Source organism: Tenebrio molitor, chromosome 3 (assembly GCF_963966145.1).
Source record: "Tenebrio molitor chromosome 3, icTenMoli1.1, whole genome shotgun sequence".
NCBI classification, from domain to species: domain Eukaryota; kingdom Metazoa; phylum Arthropoda; class Insecta; order Coleoptera; family Tenebrionidae; genus Tenebrio; species Tenebrio molitor.
This window is the reverse complement of record NC_091048.1, coordinates 29,319,026-29,336,475: the sequence shown is the minus strand read 5'-3', so window position 1 is coordinate 29,336,475 and position 17,450 is coordinate 29,319,026. Positions and strand designations below refer to the sequence as shown.

The window sequence follows — 17,450 nt, the reverse complement described above, 5'->3', positions numbered from 1 at the left end:
AGCTCCCTTATTAAACATACTATAACAATGAATTCTACACCGCTGGATTCCTCTTTTCAATGCGCTTCTTTTGAGCCGAAAAAATTTTACCTCGCTTTTTTCGTTTAAGAGAAATTCACAAAAAACCAAAAAACTCAAATTTTTGCCAATTTTTGGCTCCCACACCAACAAATGGGGTCTATGAACGGAACTTTCCTTATGCCTGAATTCAACTCATCCTAAACAATAACTAACCGCAATTTCGTTCGAATCGGCGCCAAAAATTTTTTTCGAAAAACCACGTACTCCCCCCTTCAATCGAATTTGCACCCCGAAAAAACATTTAAACGGCCATAGCTCCCTTATTAAACATACTATAACAATGAATTCTACACCGCTGGATTCCTCTTTTCAATGCGCTTCTTTTGAGCCGAAAAAATTTTACCTCGCTTTTTTCGTTTAAGAGAAATTCACAAAAAACCAAAAAACTCAAATTTTTGCCTATTTTTGGCTCCCACACCAACAAATGGGGTCTATGAACGGAACTTTCCTTATGCCTGAATTCAACTCATCCTAAACAATAACTAACCGCAATTTCGTTCGAATCGGCGCCAAAAATTTTTTTCGAAAAACCACGTACTCCCCCCTTCTATCGAATTTGCACCCCGAAAAAACATTTAAACGGCCATAGCTCCCTTATTAAACATACTATAACAATGAATTCTACACCGCTGGATTCCTCTTTTCAATGCGCTTCTTTTGAGCCGAAAAAATTTTACCTCGCTTTTTTCGTTTAAGAGAAATTCACAAAAAACCAAAAAACTCAAATTTTTGCCTATTTTTGGCTCCCACACCAACAAATGGGGTCTATGAACGGAACTTTCCTTATGCCTGAATTCAACTCATCCTAAACAATAACTAACCGCAATTTCGTTCGAATCGGCGCCAAAAATTTTTTTCGAAAAACCACGTACTCCCCCCTTCTATCGAATTTGCACCCCGAAAAAACATTTAAACGGCCATAGCTCCCTTATTAAACATACTATAACAATGAATTCTACACCGCTGGATTCCTCTTTTCAATGCGCTTCTTTTGAGCCGAAAAAATTTTACCTCGCTTTTTTCGTTTAAGAGAAATTCACAAAAAACCAAAAAACTCAAATTTTTGCCTATTTTTGGCTCCCACACCAACAAATGGGGTCTATGAACGGAACTTTCCTTATGCCTGAATTCAACTCATCCTAAACAATAACTAACCGCAATTTCGTTCGAATCGGCGCCAAAATTTTTTTTCGAAAAACCACGTACTCCTCCCTTCAATCGAATTTGCACCCCGAAAAAACATTTAAACGGCCATAGCTCCCTTATTAAACATACTATAACAATGAATTCTACACCGCTGGATTCCTCTTTTCAATGCGCTTCTTTTGAGCCGAAAAAATTTTACCTCGCTTTTTTCGTTTAAGAGAAATTCACAAAAAACCAAAAAACTCAAATTTTTGCCTATTTTTGGCTCCCACACCAACAAATGGGGTCTATGAACGGAACTTTCCTTATGCCTGAATTCAACTCTTCCTAAACAATAACTAACCGCAATTTCGTTCGAATCGGCGCCAAAAATTTTTTTCGAAAAACCACGTACTCCCCCCTTCTATCGAATTTGCACCCCGAAAAAACATTTAAACGGCCATAGCTCCCTTATTAAACATACTATAACAATGAATTCTACACCGCTGGATTCCTCTTTTCAATGCGCTTCTTTTGAGCCGAAAAAATTTTACCTCGCTTTTTTCGTTTAAGAGAAATTCACAAAAAACCAAAAAACTCAAATTTTTGCCTATTTTTGGCTCCCACACCAACAAATGGGGTCTATGAACGGAACTTTCCTTATGCCTGAATTCAACTCATCCTAAACAATAACTAACCGCAATTTCGTTCGAATCGGCGCCAAAAATTTTTTTCGAAAAACCACGTACTCCCCCCTTCTATCGAATTTGCACCCCGAAAAAACATTTAAACGGCCATAGCTCCCTTATTAAACATACTATAACAATGAATTCTACACCGCTGGATTCCTCTTTTCAATGCGCTTCTTTTGAGCCGAAAAAATTTTACCTCGCTTTTTTCGTTTAAGAGAAATTCACAAAAAACCAAAAAACTCAAATTTTTGCCTATTTTTGGCTCCCACACCAACAAATGGGGTCTATGAACGGAACTTTCCTTATGCCTGAATTCAACTCTTCCTAAACAATAACTAACCGCAATTTCGTTCGAATCGGCGCCAAATTTTTTTTTCGAAAAACCACGTACTCCCCCCTTCTATCGAATTTGCACCCCGAAAAAACATTTAAACGGCCATAGCTCCCTTATTAAACATACTATAACAATGAATTCTACACCGCTGGATTCCTCTTTTCAATGCGCTTCTTTTGAGCCGAAAAAATTTTACCTCGCTTTTTTCGTTTAAGAGAAATTCACAAAAAACCAAAAAACTCAAATTTTTGCCTATTTTTGGCTCCCACACCAACAAATGGGGTCTATGAACGGAACTTTCCTTATGCCTGAATTCAACTCATCCTAAACAATAACTAACCGCAATTTCGTTCAAATCGGCGCCAAAAATTTTTTTCGAAAAACCACGTACTCCCCCCTTCTATCGAATTTGCACCCCGAAAAAACATTTAAACGGCCATAGCTCCCTTATTAAACATATTATAACAATGAATTCTACACCGCTGGATTCCTCTTTTCAATGCGCTTCTTTTGAGCCGAAAAAATTTTACCTCGCTTTTTTCGTTTAAGAGAAATTCACAAAAAACCAAAAAACTCAAATTTTTGCCTATTTTTGGCTCCCACACCAACAAATGGGGTCTATGAACGGAACTTTCCTTATGCCTGAATTCAACTCATCCTAAACAATAACTAACCGCAATTTCGTTCGAATCGGCGCCAAAAATTTTTTTCGAAAAACCACGTACTCCCCCCTTCTATCGAATTTGCACCCCGAAAAAACATTTAAACGGCCATAGCTCCCTTATTAAACATACTATAACAATGAATTCTACACCGCTGGATTCCTCTTTTCAATGCGCTTCTTTTGAGCCGAAAAAATTTTACCTCGCTTTTTTCGTTTAAGAGAAATTCACAAAAAACCAAAAAACTCAAATTTTTGCCTATTTTTGGCTCCCACACCAACAAATGGGGTCTATGAACGGAACTTTCCTTATGCCTGAATTCAACTCTTCCTAAACAATAACTAACCGCAATTTCGTTCGAATCGGCGCCAAAAATTTTTTTCGAAAAACCACGTACTCCCCCCTTCTATCGAATTTGCACCCCGAAAAAACATTTAAACGGCCATAGCTCCCTTATTAAACATACTATAACAATGAATTCTACACCGCTGGATTCCTCTTTTCAATGCGCTTCTTTTGAGCCGAAAAAATTTTACCTCGCTTTTTTCGTTTAAGAGAAATTCACAAAAAACCAAAAAACTCAAATTTTTGCCTATTTTTGGCTCCCACACCAACAAATGGGGTCTATGAACGGAACTTTCCTTATGCCTGAATTCAACTCATCCTAAACAATAACTAACCGCAATTTCGTTCGAATCGGCGCCAAAATTTTTTTTCGAAAAACCACGTACTCCCCCCTTCTATCGAATTTGCACCCCGAAAAAACATTTAAACGGCCATAGCTCCCTTATTAAACATACTATAACAATGAATTCTACACCGCTGGATTCCTCTTTTCAATGCGCTTCTTTTGAGCCGAAAAAATTTTACCTCGCTTTTTTCGTTTAAGAGAAATTCACAAAAAACCAAAAAACTCAAATTTTTGCCTATTTTTGGCTCCCACACCAACAAATGGGGTCTATGAACGGAACTTTCCTTATGCCTGAATTCAACTCATCCTAAACAATAACTAACCGCAATTTCGTTCGAATCGGCGCCAAAAATTTTTTTCGAAAAACCACGTACTCCCCCCTTCTATCGAATTTGCACCCCGAAAAAACATTTAAACGGCCATAGCTCCCTTATTAAACATATTATAACAATGAATTCTACACCGCTGGATTCCTCTTTTCAATGCGCTTCTTTTGAGCCGAAAAAATTTTACCTCGCTTTTTTCGTTTAAGAGAAATTCACAAAAAACCAAAAAACTCAAATTTTTGCCTATTTTTGGCTCCCACACCAACAAATGGGGTCTATGAACGGAACTTTCCTTATGCCTGAATTCAACTCATCCTAAACAATAACTAACCGCAATTTCGTTCGAATCGGCGCCAAAATTTTTTTTCGAAAAACCACGTACTCCCCCCTTCTATCGAATTTGCACCCCGAAAAAACATTTAAACGGCCATAGCTCCCTTATTAAACATACTATAACAATGAATTCTACACCGCTGGATTCCTCTTTTCAATGCGCTTCTTTTGAGCCGAAAAAATTTTACCTCGCTTTTTTCGTTTAAGAGAAATTCACAAAAAACCAAAAAACTCAAATTTTTGCCTATTTTTGGCTCCCACACCAACAAATGGGGTCTATGAACGGAACTTTCCTTATGCCTGAATTCAACTCTTCCTAAACAATAACTAACCGCAATTTCGTTCGAATCGGCGCCAAAAATTTTTTTCGAAAAACCACGTACTCCCCCCTTCTATCGAATTTGCACCCCGAAAAAACATTTAAACGGCCATAGCTCCCTTATTAAACATACTATAACAATGAATTCTACACCGCTGGATTCCTCTTTTCAATGCGCTTCTTTTGAGCCGAAAAAATTTTACCTCGCTTTTTTCGTTTAAGAGAAATTCACAAAAAACCAAAAAACTCAAATTTTTGCCTATTTTTGGCTCCCACACCAACAAATGGGGTCTATGAACGGAACTTTCCTTATGCCTGAATTCAACTCATCCTAAACAATAACTAACCGCAATTTCGTTCGAATCGGCGCCAAAAATTTTTTTCGAAAAACCACGTACTCCCCCCTTCTATCGAATTTGCACCCCAAAAAAACATTTAAACGGCCATAGCTCCCTTATTAAACATACTATAACAATGAATTCTACACCGCTGGATTCCTCTTTTCAATGCGCTTCTTTTGAGCCGAAAAAATTTTACCTCGCTTTTTTCGTTTAAGAGAAATTCACAAAAAACCAAAAAACTCAAATTTTTGCCTATTTTTGGCTCCCACACCAACAAATGGGGTCTATGAACGGAACTTTCCTTATGCCTGAATTCAACTCATCCTAAACAATAACTAACCGCAATTTCGTTCGAATCGGCGCCAAAAATTTTTTTCGAAAAACCACGTACTCCCCCCTTCTATCGAATTTGCACCCCGAAAAAACATTTAAACGGCCATAGCTCCCTTATTAAACATACTATAACAATGAATTCTACACCGCTGGATTCCTCTTTTCAATGCGCTTCTTTTGAGCCGAAAAAATTTTACCTCGCTTTTTTCGTTTAAGAGAAATTCACAAAAAACCAAAAAACTCAAATTTTTGCCTATTTTTGGCTCCCACACCAACAAATGGGGTCTATGAACGGAACTTTCCTTATGCCTGAATTCAACTCATCCTAAACAATAACTAACCGCAATTTCGTTCGAATCGGCGCCAAAAATTTTTTTCGAAAAACCACGTACTCCCCCCTTCTATCGAATTTGCACCCCAAAAAAACATTTAAACGGCCATAGCTCCCTTATTAAACATACTATAACAATGAATTCTACACCGCTGGATTCCTCTTTTCAATGCGCTTCTTTTGAGCCGAAAAAATTTTACCTCGCTTTTTTCGTTTAAGAGAAATTCACAAAAAACCAAAAAACTCAAATTTTTGCCTATTTTTGGCTCCCACACCAACAAATGGGGTCTATGAACGGAACTTTCCTTATCCAAGAATTCAACTCATCCTATACAATAACTCACCGCAATTTCGTTCGAATCGGCGACAAAAAATTTAAATATAATTATACTCGTATAATACGGGTGATCAAGAAGCACTGTTTAAGTTAGTAACACTGGATCGTATCATTAAAAATGACAGACGTTGGCTGGTATAGCCAATAGATATCATTAAATTCCCTAAATTTAGTAAAGTTTTATATTTACAAACCTAAATCAAGTCAACAGGTCGTGGTTCTTTGATTAAAAAATAGACTAAAGTCCATTCAATAAACATCTGGACTGTCAAAATCAAAATTGCAGTTGTTAGGTTGGATAAATCACTAGTTATTTTCATATTGCCCAGTTGTTATCTATGATTTTTTAATTTTTCAAACTAGTCATTTGTTTAAATTGACATTGTCAAATAAATTGCAAAATTATTTAAGAGTATTTTGTAAAAGGGTTAAAATGGAAAGTTCAAAAGAACTATGGTGGTTCTATTGGCGCGAGAGAAGAGGGCCATAAGAAATTATTATGAGGAACAAACAAAAAAGTGATAATAACGAGAAGAAATTACAAATTTGTGCCAAAGCCGCTCCAGTATTGCTATAACTAAGAATTGGTGTTCGCTCTTGTGATTCACAAATCAAAATTTTGGAGAGATAAGTGTTAATCAAGTGTTAAATAATTTTCTTCTGAATAAATTAAACAGATTAATTTATTTTGGATGATTTTGGTTGTTGTTTAATTTGTTACCTGTTTTCAGTTTGTCGCGTGTTTTCTATAAACTTTATTAAATTGTTCTCATTCATTTAGTTGCTGTACTTCAAGTGTTCGAAGCAATGAATGATTCAAAACCTTTTTTAGTTCAATGATTAAAAATGAAAACATAACCTAAATATGTTTTGTAACTAGATTTTGATGTCGGTACACTCTAGCGAAAAATTTTTATATTCAAGTACAATCAAAACAAACATTTTATTTAAAATTTAATTTTGACAGTCCAGGAGTTTTTTGAATTTACTATACACATCATGCTGTATGACATTAGTTGTAATTTTTTTCTCATTTTTTTGACACTTTGTTGACATGGGAAGAATCAGGCAGGGAAATTTTTTAATTTGTGACTATCTAACCAAATTTTGAAATGACATTAACGACCAGAATTTTTTGCTCGCGACAGTATCATAAAAGGTTGAATTGGCTATGGTTTTTTGCTCAAGGGGAAAAAAGATGACGAAAAGTTTGAGTTGGCTATGGTTTTTTGCCCAAGAGGAAAACAGACCCGGTTTACTCCATACAATCAGGGAGTAAAATTGCTCATTAGTCGTTATTCATTATATACAGATCGTGCAAAAAAATTATTTGATGAGATACGAAATTCTCACCACTTTGTTTGTTACATCAAACATTTTTTTATCAGCCACCACACCACAACTTTATTTCGCATTTTTATTAATAACAAATTCCTTTTCTTGCCAATATTAATTATTAAAAGTTTTTTTTATAAATTACCTCGAAACCTTTCCACTGCATTTCCATTTGTTTAAGGTCATTTGATGAAAATAAAACGAGCCTATATAAAATACCGGTTTCTGAAGCATTTCATAAAATCAATGTTTTGTAAGATTCTGAAGTAAAATGACATCGTATACAGTTCTGTCTTTAGTTTTTATTTTAATAAGTGCAATTGTCGCCAAGCTTTACTTAAAACTCATAACAGGATGGTGCCGGAGCCAACAGTGCATGGTGGGCAAAACTGCGATCATCACTGGAGCTAACACAGGTAGTGCATCACATCTTTTATTTGTTTAGCAGCACCCAATTTTGGTGGTATGTGTCTTCAGGAATAGGATTCCAGACTGCCCTCGACTTCGCTAAAAGAGGCGCTCGAGTGATTTTAGCTTGTCGAAACTACAAAAAAGCTGAAGCCGCACGTCGAGATATCATAAAAATGACAGATAATCCTAATGTATTTGTGAAAATCGTTGACATGTCTTCTTTTGAGTCGGTCCGAGCTTTCGCCCAAGAAATCAACAAAACGGAGGATCGGTTGGACGTTTTAGTAAACAACGCGGCAGCGGCATTTCTTTATGACGAGAAAACTAAAGATGGACTCTTACTGGGGATGCAGGTCAACTACTTTTCTCTCTTCCTCCTCACCAATCTGCTCTTGGGTGAGTAGATCGTCCATCCGATGGGTGTGTCGCAAGAGTCTCGTTTCAGATCTGCTGAAGAAGTCCCAACCGAGCCGCATCATCAACACATCTTCCCTCCTAGCCGAATACGGGACCGCTTTCAGGGTAGACAAGTTGCACAAGTAGGTACAACGGAAACTTTGACCTTTACACGCACTCCAAACTGGCCATCATTTTGTTCACCAAAGAACTTGCGAAGCGATTGGAGGGGAGCGGAGTTACGGTCTACTCTGTGCACCCCGGCGCTGTCAAAACCAACATTTTTAGAGACGCGGAAGGGTGGGCGGGGAGTTTTATGACGGCGCTCTTCAAGAGGTGGATGAATTTCTTTTTTAAGGTAAGTTTGTCAGAATTAAAGGAGAAAGGTCTGTGAAGGGGGTTGCAGACGTCCGAAGAAGGTGCCCAGACTACCATTTATTGTGCGGTCGAGAAGAACATAGAGAAGTTCAGCGGACACCATTTTCTGGATTGTCGAAGAGTCAACGATTACAAGAGGGCGACGGTTCCGGGACTCGGCGAGCAGTTGTGGAGGGAGAGTGAAGAAGTTGTGAATTTGACTAATTAGGAGAAAATGGAGGGAATCTGGAAACTAGTTTTATTGGTGAGACTGGTCGCAATAACAAGATAATATCAAGGTGCGGTAAACATTTGAATTGCAAAAAAATTGTAATTGATGAATACATTCTGGTCAAAATATTAAGCGTTTTATTTTATGCAATTGTATTTCAATATTTCTCAAAACTATTTCATATTTACGTCACTTTCGCATTTAATAGAGATAGGAAATAGTTTTGAGAAATAGTGAAAACAATTGACAAAAGAGGAAAACCAAAAGAAAAACACTGTATTTTGTTTCCAAAGAGTAGACGCCTAAAAAAGCAAATGATTGTAAAGGACAAAAACAACTGATGTCTCTATATCCTATAAAAGTTGTTACACAGTCTAGGACTGGTTTACAAAGTCCTTGACTGTGTAACAGATTGAAAATTCACGTAGATACTCGTAAGTATCATATCGATAATAACGCATCAACTTTTTCTAGTTTTTCTTCAACCGATTCAATCACAAAATTGTTTATTAATTTAAAACTTCAGTTACCAACTACATATTAGAAGATTACCAAAAGCTTGTAGACATTTAGCTGCAGATAAATTAAGCTCCATTATTAATAATTGTCTTTCGACCAAATCAATCTCTTCCTTTGAGAATCTCTCTTACGAGGCCAGTAAAAGCACTTTCCGGACGTGGTGCGTACAACATCTTTTTTGCAATCGTGAATTTTTCACTTGAGGTATTTTCATATTTGGTGGCGGAAACAAAAGACTGAGAAATGTCACAAAATTGTATTATCAGTGTCAAATTTCTCATAAACGCCGTAAAAAGGAATGTCTAGGTAAATTTAAATTTTCGCTAAATAGACTGAAAAAATAAATTCTAAGGAAGCCAATGTTTGTCAGTGGTTCTAAAGGAAAAGTTATTCTCATATAATCAAACGTATTACAAATTATTTCTCTAGTTCGACGATGAATAATTTTCTTATTGCCAATTTGCTGCATTTCTATCGAAATCACGAACGTCTTTGAGAAATTTGACACTGACAATACAAATTTGTGACATTTCTCAGTCTTTTGTTTCCGCCATCAAATATGAAAATATCTCTATCTAAAGAATGTATCGTTTTAAAACTGCGGTGACTTTGAAGTAATAATATTGCCCCATAATTGCCCCTGTGTTACCTTAGCAACCAGTCAACAAACATTTTTCAATTAGCAAAAACAACGTTCGTGTTTGCAATTTTTCGTGAATTTCGGATTGAAAATGAGTGATGATAGTAATTTTGACTGTGAAAATAACATTACCTAAAGAGGCCGCTAGAGTGTGTTGTGACAATTTGCACCTTCTGTGTCGCGGGAAAGGTATGAAAAAGTTTTCCGGAAATTTGAAGCATGGTGTAACAGGAAAAAAGTGAAACAGATAACTGAAGAAGTAGTGCTAGTGTACATCGGAGCAAAAAGTAAAACTTGAAAACCATCAACCTTGTGTGGCGGAAAATTCCATTCAGAATAAAATTTACATCGCGACAAAAATACAGAACCAGGAAGAGAACACGTCCGGAAGCGGGAAACTCGTTCACCTAGAAGAAGCGACTCATGTAATTAATGTTGAAAATAATGTAATACCTAAATGTTTATTTATAACGGCATATAATCGTACACTTAATGTATATCATAAATAAATCTAAAACTCCAAGTTCAATTTGTTGTTCTACAGGACTAGTCCGGTAAAACCACACCCAGCGGACTAGTCTGGTAAAATGGAACTTTCCAGGTGGAAAATTATTAAAGTAAAGTGTGCATTACAGTACGATTGCAAAAAAAAATATTGTCCTCGAATTTCAATACGCGCTATTAGTGAAAACGTCATCGCCGCCATTTTTGTTGGCCTTGAATTCGCTTGGATGCAAACACAATTTTACAGCCATTTAAAAAGCATTGTGTCATTTTTGTTTATTTTATTACAACCTAAATACGCCAAAATAAGATTGCCAATGACTTAAATTAGCATTTCGTGGTCACTTAGGGTGTTTTGGTAAAAGTTTTTGCACGAGTAAAGCTGTGAAACTAAAAAAAGTCGTATTCTAACCGCAAAGGTGGGTGTAACCATCATATAATAACAATGTTTATTCTCTAGTATTTCCATAATATCTCGAAATGGAATTGTTAATTAATTAATAGCCGTTTACACCTCCGTAGTTTAAAATAAATAAGAGCTTAAAACCTTGGTTATAATTATTGAAATCGTAACAATTGTTTTTAAGCTTGGTTTAAAAATAAGGAACATCCGTTGTTGGAAACAGCCATAAATGGAGTATAAATAAATGTCTAATGTTGTTGTTTATTTTGTAGAGCTGTTAAAGTTGAAGAGAATGGCTTCGAAACATGTTATTGAATTTAATGCCATTGCCACATCATTTAAAGATGATAACAGATAATTAGTAAGAGGGGAAAATGCCTATACATAATACAACACATGAGTGGCCATGTAAAAAAAAATGGAGTTTCATGAAGATGTGGACCCTTGGTTGATTAAAGGCACTGTTATTGAAGATATTTTATTCTCAGAGGAATATGGCAATGCTGTTAATAAAAATGAATATTTTTTTGGAAAAGTCGTCAATCTCAACTGACGCATGAAATGCTTCTTATCCACTGGAAATAAAAAAAAAAATGCATGTCTCCCTCACGTTATTGTGGTTACAATTTTGTTAATTATTTGAATAAAACTTAATACCTCCACACAAGAAGTTGTAACAAATTTATTAAACTAATAAAAGTTAAACAATATTTTTAAGCAAAAGCTCATTACGAAAATGCTCAACTTCTTCCGCAGTCAGGGTAAGAGTGTTTCCTTTGTTTTCTTCGTTGCGTGCGGTCCCCTTACTCGACCTCATTCGTTCCGAGTCCCGGTCGCACCCCCTTGAGTCCAAGCCAACAATTTGGTGCCCACACACTAAAAAAAGAAAAAAATGTAAATCTTGAGTAATCATATCACCGAGGAAATGTTGGTAGGTAGTTTCACATTGTGGTAGAACTAGAAAATAGTAAATTTTATTTTTGTTGCACTTACATTTATGCAAGCATTTATGCACTTTGAGGTTAGGTTAAAATTTTAAATGCTCATAATCTTACCTTTACGAAGTTTTGTTCACATAAAATCTGTTGGATCGCACACTAATCACACTAAAGTTTATCTCTCAACAAATCAGAAGTCTTATATTTCTATATTTCAACTGTAATAAAATATACAAAATTTCACCAATGCTTTTCTTATGGATGCTATGGTTTGTTTGCATCCGGACCATTACCAACCTCAACAAAAATGGCGGCGATGACGCGCACTAATAGCGCGTATAGAAACTGCAAATACGTCCGCTTTTAGAGATACACTCTGGCAAAATTTGTGAGGTTAGGTTTGGATGTTTAAGTTTTATTTTCTTGACGATGATATTGAACACAACACAAGTTTTCATGGCAATACCAATGCCCTGTATTATGATAGTTTGTCCATTTTCTTCTTCACATTTTGCTAAACTCTGTCCACTCATAGATTGCTTGACATAAATGTTAAAAAATGGAAAGAGCAGGTTTACACGTGATGTTTTATTATTATTCTGCATGTTTGCACTTAGGAAAGCCGAAAGAAAACTTCAGTGCAGTAGGAGTAATATATTAGGTTTTATTAATACAGGGTATTTTACGAATGATAATGTGCCCGACGGAATAAAAAATGCAACCCACAATACATTTTCAAATTTCTGAAAAAGCTGGGGATTGAAATTAAAATATCCAGTTTTTTTTGGAAATGGCTAAACACAAGCAAGAGATTATTTAATATGTACTCCTATTTAATGCATGAACAAAAATTACCTCTGTATCATTTTCGATGTGTTCATAATGGTAGATTCTTGAGGCACGCACTCACTTCACAAATTTAAAAAAATCAACAAAAAATCGCAACGGAACAGATCAAAACAGCAACACGATTAAAATGAATAACTTTAAAACCAGAGAATCGCAAAATAAAGCTCTAAAAATGAAAAATCGCAAATCTAAATGCTTAAACCACTTGACAGAACTGACAATTTCAAATCTGAAATGTCATATAATTTATTTTTCGCGTGGGTTTCATAACAACCAATGAGAATCAGTGGCGCGAATACTTCAAGATATTACCAACACAATCTATGATACTTTCTTAATATTTTAATGTTATGGTTTGGGGATTTTGTTATCTAAGGATATTTAAAAAAATGCATTCTATCAGTGGACGTAGTCTACACAAATGTTTCCAATAGATGAATTAGTGAAGCCATATAATTGAGAATTACGTATCTATTAAATTCTACATATGTATTACATATATAAAACTATACAGGGTATTTCACGAGTGATAATGAGCCTGACGGAATAATAAATGCAACCCACAATACATTTTCGAATTTCCGAAAATTTCAGTAGCCAGCTTTTTTCGGAAATATAGTGTGGGTTGCATTTTAAATTACGTCAGGCTCATTATCACTCCTGAAATATCCTGTATATACAGTTACTCCTGCAGCTCTGCACTGAGGTCAGTCAGGTCACAACACAACGTACAATGAAAATTTAAAATTGACAAGTGACGCACAGTTGATTGTTTTTCGCTCGCTCCGCTAAACTCGACTCCCGAGATTTTAGCTTGCCGCGAGTGTGACGGGCGTAAGCACGAGTCAGTCGAATTCGAAAGCGCCGTTGACACACAAAAAAATATTATCATGAGATGTTTAATATCTCTTGTAAATATGGCCCAATTGAGAACAAGGTCAAATTATAGACAATGTGTCATGAGATAAATTAATGTAGCAAATAGTATTCCCAAACAACGTTGATTAACTCTTTCCTCTATGTACTCATCAAAGATTAGATAGACCTTATCTCCAATTTCTGTTTGTCATCGCCCCTCACTAACAACTCCATTGACCATTGGCGACACGTGCGTAATAGTGCGTAATGGACTGGTGCACGACAATTGTTTCCCTCATCTTGGGGGCCCTCCTTGCCTTCAAAATCTACCTAAGACTGACCATAGGATGGTGCAAGAGCCAGACCTGCCTGGTGGGCAAGACCACCATCGTCACCGGAGCCAACACAGGTAGACCCAGAATCTAGTCGTTCATTGGTGCAAGTTTGCGTCTTCAGGAATAGGATTCGAGACGGCCCTCGACTTCGCCAAGAGAGGCGCCAGAGTGATTTTGGCGTGTCGCGACCAAAAGCGAGCCGACGACGCGAGGAAGAAGATAATTAGAGAAACGGGGAACGAAAATGTGGTGGTGAAGCTGGTGGATATGGCGTCGTTTGAGTCGGTGCGAGCTTTCGCCAAAGAGATCAACGAGACGGAAGATCGTTTGGATGTTTTGGTCAACAACGCCGGGATGCTAGGGACGGGGGACAAGAAGAGCAGCGATGGACTGCCTCTGTTGATGCAAGTCAACCACTTCTCGAGTTTCCTTTTGACCAACTTGCTCATAGGTGGGTCTGAACATGTCTGACTCGTTCGGCGAGTGTTAACAGAAGAGTGTCTCAGGTTTGCTGAAGAAATCGACCCCCAGTCGCATCGTCAACGTGTCGTCAATGGCCGCTCAATACGCCTCCAAATTCGACATCAACACGTTCGACAAGCACATTTCTGATAGCACAAATTATGCAAATTCAAAACTGTGCAACATCTTCTTCACCAAAGAGTTGGCCAAGAAGTTGAGAGGTACCGGAGCTACGACCTACTCGCTGCATCCGGGGGTTGTCCAGACTGACATCTTCAACAACGCTAGAGGACTCAAGACGATTGTTTATTTTGTTTTTCGGTTGTTCGCCAAAGTGAGTTGAACAGTTTTTACGCGAAACTGATTTTGTTTGATTTGTTTTTAGACTAGCGAAGAAGGCGCCCAGACCACTATTTATTGTTCTGTGGCAAAAGGAATCGAGAAGTTTGACGGAGAACACTTCTCTGACTGTCGAAGGGTGGAACCCTACGCCACAACTACACCATCCGACCTTCCGCAGAAGCTGTGGCAAAAGTCTCAGCAGATCGTTGGGCTTAAACATGACGAAATTCAATTTTAATTGTTGTATTTTTATAAATAAATAAATAATAAATTTTCTTTAATAGAAATGACATTATAAAATTAACAGTTAAGAACAATATGCTTAGAATTTTGTGAAATCGAATCTGAATTGATTGCTTATCATGGTTCTTGTGGTGTATAGACCTCCAGATGGTGATTTTGCAACGTTAATCACCGAGTTCAAATGCAACCCACGATAGACTCGTATTTGTACTCAAGTGTATTGTGGGTTGCATTTTCAATTCCGCCGAGCTCATCGAAATAACAAGACCTAATTTTTTTATAGGTTAAATTTTTCAATTTTACGAGCTAAAGCTCTCGGGCTTAACCGGAATAAAAATGCGCAAATTCAACTTGTAAAATTATCAAAGCAAAAATGTTTAAGTGAAAATTGGGAAATTTATCAGATATTAAAAATTAGATCGTGTTATTTTTGGCAAGATTAAATCCAGAATGCAAACTTTAACCTTAGGTAATTATTTATTTATAATAGGTACAGTTATTAAAAGCACAATTATTGAAATCTGACAGGAGTAACATGCAATTTTAATCACTTTTGACAGATGACAGAGCAACAGAACTTTTAAATGGCGATAAACATTTTCTCATAAAATACCCTTTACATTTGAAATTTGACAGTTTACACTTGTCACTTTGGTCTGTACACAATCTGATATTAAATAATTCTAAACCAAAACATATTCTTTTTCTCTGGTTTATTACGGCACGCACATTGGAAAACCATTTTCTTGCTGAAGTTATTTCTATAAATATCGTTTGCATCATTTCAACGTGCCGAGTGAGTAAGACAGACTGGGACAGCAAGTATGTTCTCGGCCACCATTTTGTTCTTGGCCGTCTGTTGGACCTTCAGATCTGTACGCGGATAGTCTTCTTCACGAAGGTGTCAACCTGTACGTGCTTCTTGACAACTCCGAGAGACTCTCCGAGGACAAATGTCTTTGGACGTCTCCATCGACCAGTTCGATGTCATCCCCTTCACCCACACCCTCACCCCTTCGGATGTGTTGGACGTTGGACTCCACCTTTGTCCAAATCAAATGCCCTGTCTGGTACCTGACTCCTGGCTGTACTCCAAGAGCGTGCTCAGAGCAGCTCTGAGCTCCTCGTTATATGCGTATAGTAAATTGTAAGGGAGGAAAAAAAGGAAGAATCGATAATATGTGTACTAAAGAAATGCTCTTATTTAAATATTATCGTGAGATGCGAACATCTCTTGTAAATATGACCCAATTGAGAACAAGGTTAAATTGTATACAATAGTATTCCCAAAACAACATTGATTAACTGTTTCATCAACACTGCGTACTCATCAGAAAGAAATGTAAAGCATCAACTGTTACATCAAAGATAAGATAAGCGTTATCTGGAATTTCTGTTTGTCATCGCCTCTCACTAACAACTCCATTGAAAAAATTTGCGTAATTGTAATTTCACTCTGATCATGGACTGGTGCACCACAATTGTTTCCCTCATCTTGGGGGCCTTCCTGGCCTTAAAAATCTACACAAGGGTGACCGTGGGATGGTGCAAGAGCCAGACCTGCCTGGTGGGCAAGACCACCATCGTCACCGGAGCCAACACAGGTAGACCCAGAATCTAGTCGTTCATTGGTGCAAGTTTGCGTCTTCAGGAATAGGATTCGAGACGGCCCTCGACTTCGCCAAGAGAGGCGCCAGAGTGATTTTGGCGTGTCGCGACCAAAAGCGAGCCGACGACGCGAGGAAGAAGATAATTAGAGAAACGGGGAACGAAGATGTGGTGGTGAAGCTGGTGGACATGGCGTCGTTCGAGTCGGTGCGAGCTTTCGCCAAAGAAATCAAAGAGACGGAAGATCGTTTGGATGTTTTGGTCAACAACGCCGGGATGATGGGGACGGGGGACAAGAAGAGCAGCGATGGTGTTCCTCTGGTGATGCAAGTCAACCACTTCTCGAGCTTCCTTTTGACCAACTTGCTCCTAGGTGGGTCAGACTCGTTCGGAGTGGCTTAATACAAGACAATACAATCTCAGGTTTGCTGAAGAAGTCGACGCCCAGTCGCGTCGTCAACGTGTCATCGGTCGCCGCTCGACAGGCCTCCAATTTCGACGTCGACACGCTCGACACGCATGTTTCTGATAGGGCAAATTATGCAAATTCGAAACTGTGCAACATCTTTTTCACCAAAGAGTTGGCCAAGAAATTGAGAGGGACAGGAGTAACGACCTACTCGCTCCATCCGGGGCTTGTCAAGACTGACATCTTCAACAGCGCTCGAGGACTCATGACAATTGTTTTTGTTGTTTTTCGGTTGTTCGCTAAAGTGAGTTGAACAGTTTTTACGCGAAACCGATTTTGTTTGATTTGTTTTTAGACGAGCGAAGAAGGCGCCCAGACCACGATTTATTGTTCTGTGGCGAAAGGAATCGAGAAGTTTGACGGAGAACACTTCTCTGACTGTCGAAGGGTGGAACCCTATTCCACAACTACACCATCCGACCTTCCGCAGAAGCTGTGGCAAAAGTCTGAGCAGATCGTTGGGCTTAAACATGACGAAATTCAATTTTAACTGTAAAACAAGTCTTCTTTAATAAAAATGACATTTCAGAGTTACAGCTATTTGCTTTAATACTGTTTTTGCACTGTTTCCATTAAAAGAAAAGTAATACGTCCGGTTACTAATTTTTCGAAGAAACTTGCTACTCTGCTCTCTGGAGCGGCCG

At 37.6% G+C, this 17,450-nt stretch overlaps 2 protein-coding genes, 1 long non-coding RNA gene and 1 pseudogene across 3 annotated transcripts; 3 read left to right on the top strand and 1 right to left on the bottom strand.

Annotated features, from left to right (window-relative positions):
* Positions 1 to 7,470: 7,470 nt before the first annotated feature.
* LOC138125925 (retinol dehydrogenase 11-like) lies at positions 7,471 to 8,764 on the top strand (annotated as a pseudogene).
* Positions 8,765 to 9,050: 286 nt separating this feature from the next.
* Positions 9,051 to 14,773, top strand: LOC138125927 (retinol dehydrogenase 11-like). The gene is made up of 5 exons (XM_069041492.1): positions 9,051 to 9,070; positions 13,609 to 13,756; positions 13,804 to 14,133; positions 14,189 to 14,478; positions 14,530 to 14,773. The coding sequence occupies exons 2-5, from the start codon at positions 13,615 to 13,617 to the stop codon at positions 14,722 to 14,724; spliced, it is 957 nt and encodes a 318-aa protein (XP_068897593.1). The 5' UTR covers positions 9,051 to 9,070; positions 13,609 to 13,614; the 3' UTR covers positions 14,725 to 14,773.
* Positions 11,370 to 11,975, bottom strand: LOC138125928 (uncharacterized). The gene is made up of 2 exons (XR_011157558.1): positions 11,758 to 11,975; positions 11,370 to 11,659 (listed from the first exon to the last, which is right to left on the bottom strand). It is a non-coding gene; the product is annotated as an uncharacterized lncRNA (long non-coding RNA).
* A 1,359-nt stretch (positions 14,774 to 16,132) lies between the features above and the next one.
* On the top strand, positions 16,133 to 17,340 carry LOC138125926 (retinol dehydrogenase 11-like). The gene is made up of 4 exons (XM_069041491.1): positions 16,133 to 16,333; positions 16,381 to 16,710; positions 16,761 to 17,050; positions 17,102 to 17,340. Exons 1-4 carry the CDS (start codon positions 16,192 to 16,194, stop codon positions 17,294 to 17,296), a joined length of 957 nt encoding a protein of 318 aa, XP_068897592.1. The 5' UTR covers positions 16,133 to 16,191; the 3' UTR covers positions 17,297 to 17,340.
* The last annotated feature ends 110 nt before the right edge of the window (positions 17,341 to 17,450 follow it).

Excerpts from the sequence above, each read along its gene's own strand:
- LOC138125927 (XM_069041492.1), top strand. The coding sequence starts at position 13,615 with ATGGACTGGTGCACGACAATTGTTTCCCTCATCTTGGGGGCCCTCCTT. Across the intron at positions 13,757-13,803 it reads CGTCACCGGAGCCAACACAG|GAATAGGATTCGAGACGGCC; the intron begins GTAGACCCAGAA and ends TTGCGTCTTCAG. Across the intron at positions 14,134-14,188 it reads TTTGACCAACTTGCTCATAG|GTTTGCTGAAGAAATCGACC; the intron begins GTGGGTCTGAAC and ends AGAGTGTCTCAG.
- LOC138125926 (XM_069041491.1), top strand. The coding sequence starts at position 16,192 with ATGGACTGGTGCACCACAATTGTTTCCCTCATCTTGGGGGCCTTCCTG. Across the intron at positions 16,711-16,760 it reads TTTGACCAACTTGCTCCTAG|GTTTGCTGAAGAAGTCGACG; the intron begins GTGGGTCAGACT and ends ATACAATCTCAG. Across the intron at positions 17,051-17,101 it reads TTTTTCGGTTGTTCGCTAAA|ACGAGCGAAGAAGGCGCCCA; the intron begins GTGAGTTGAACA and ends ATTTGTTTTTAG.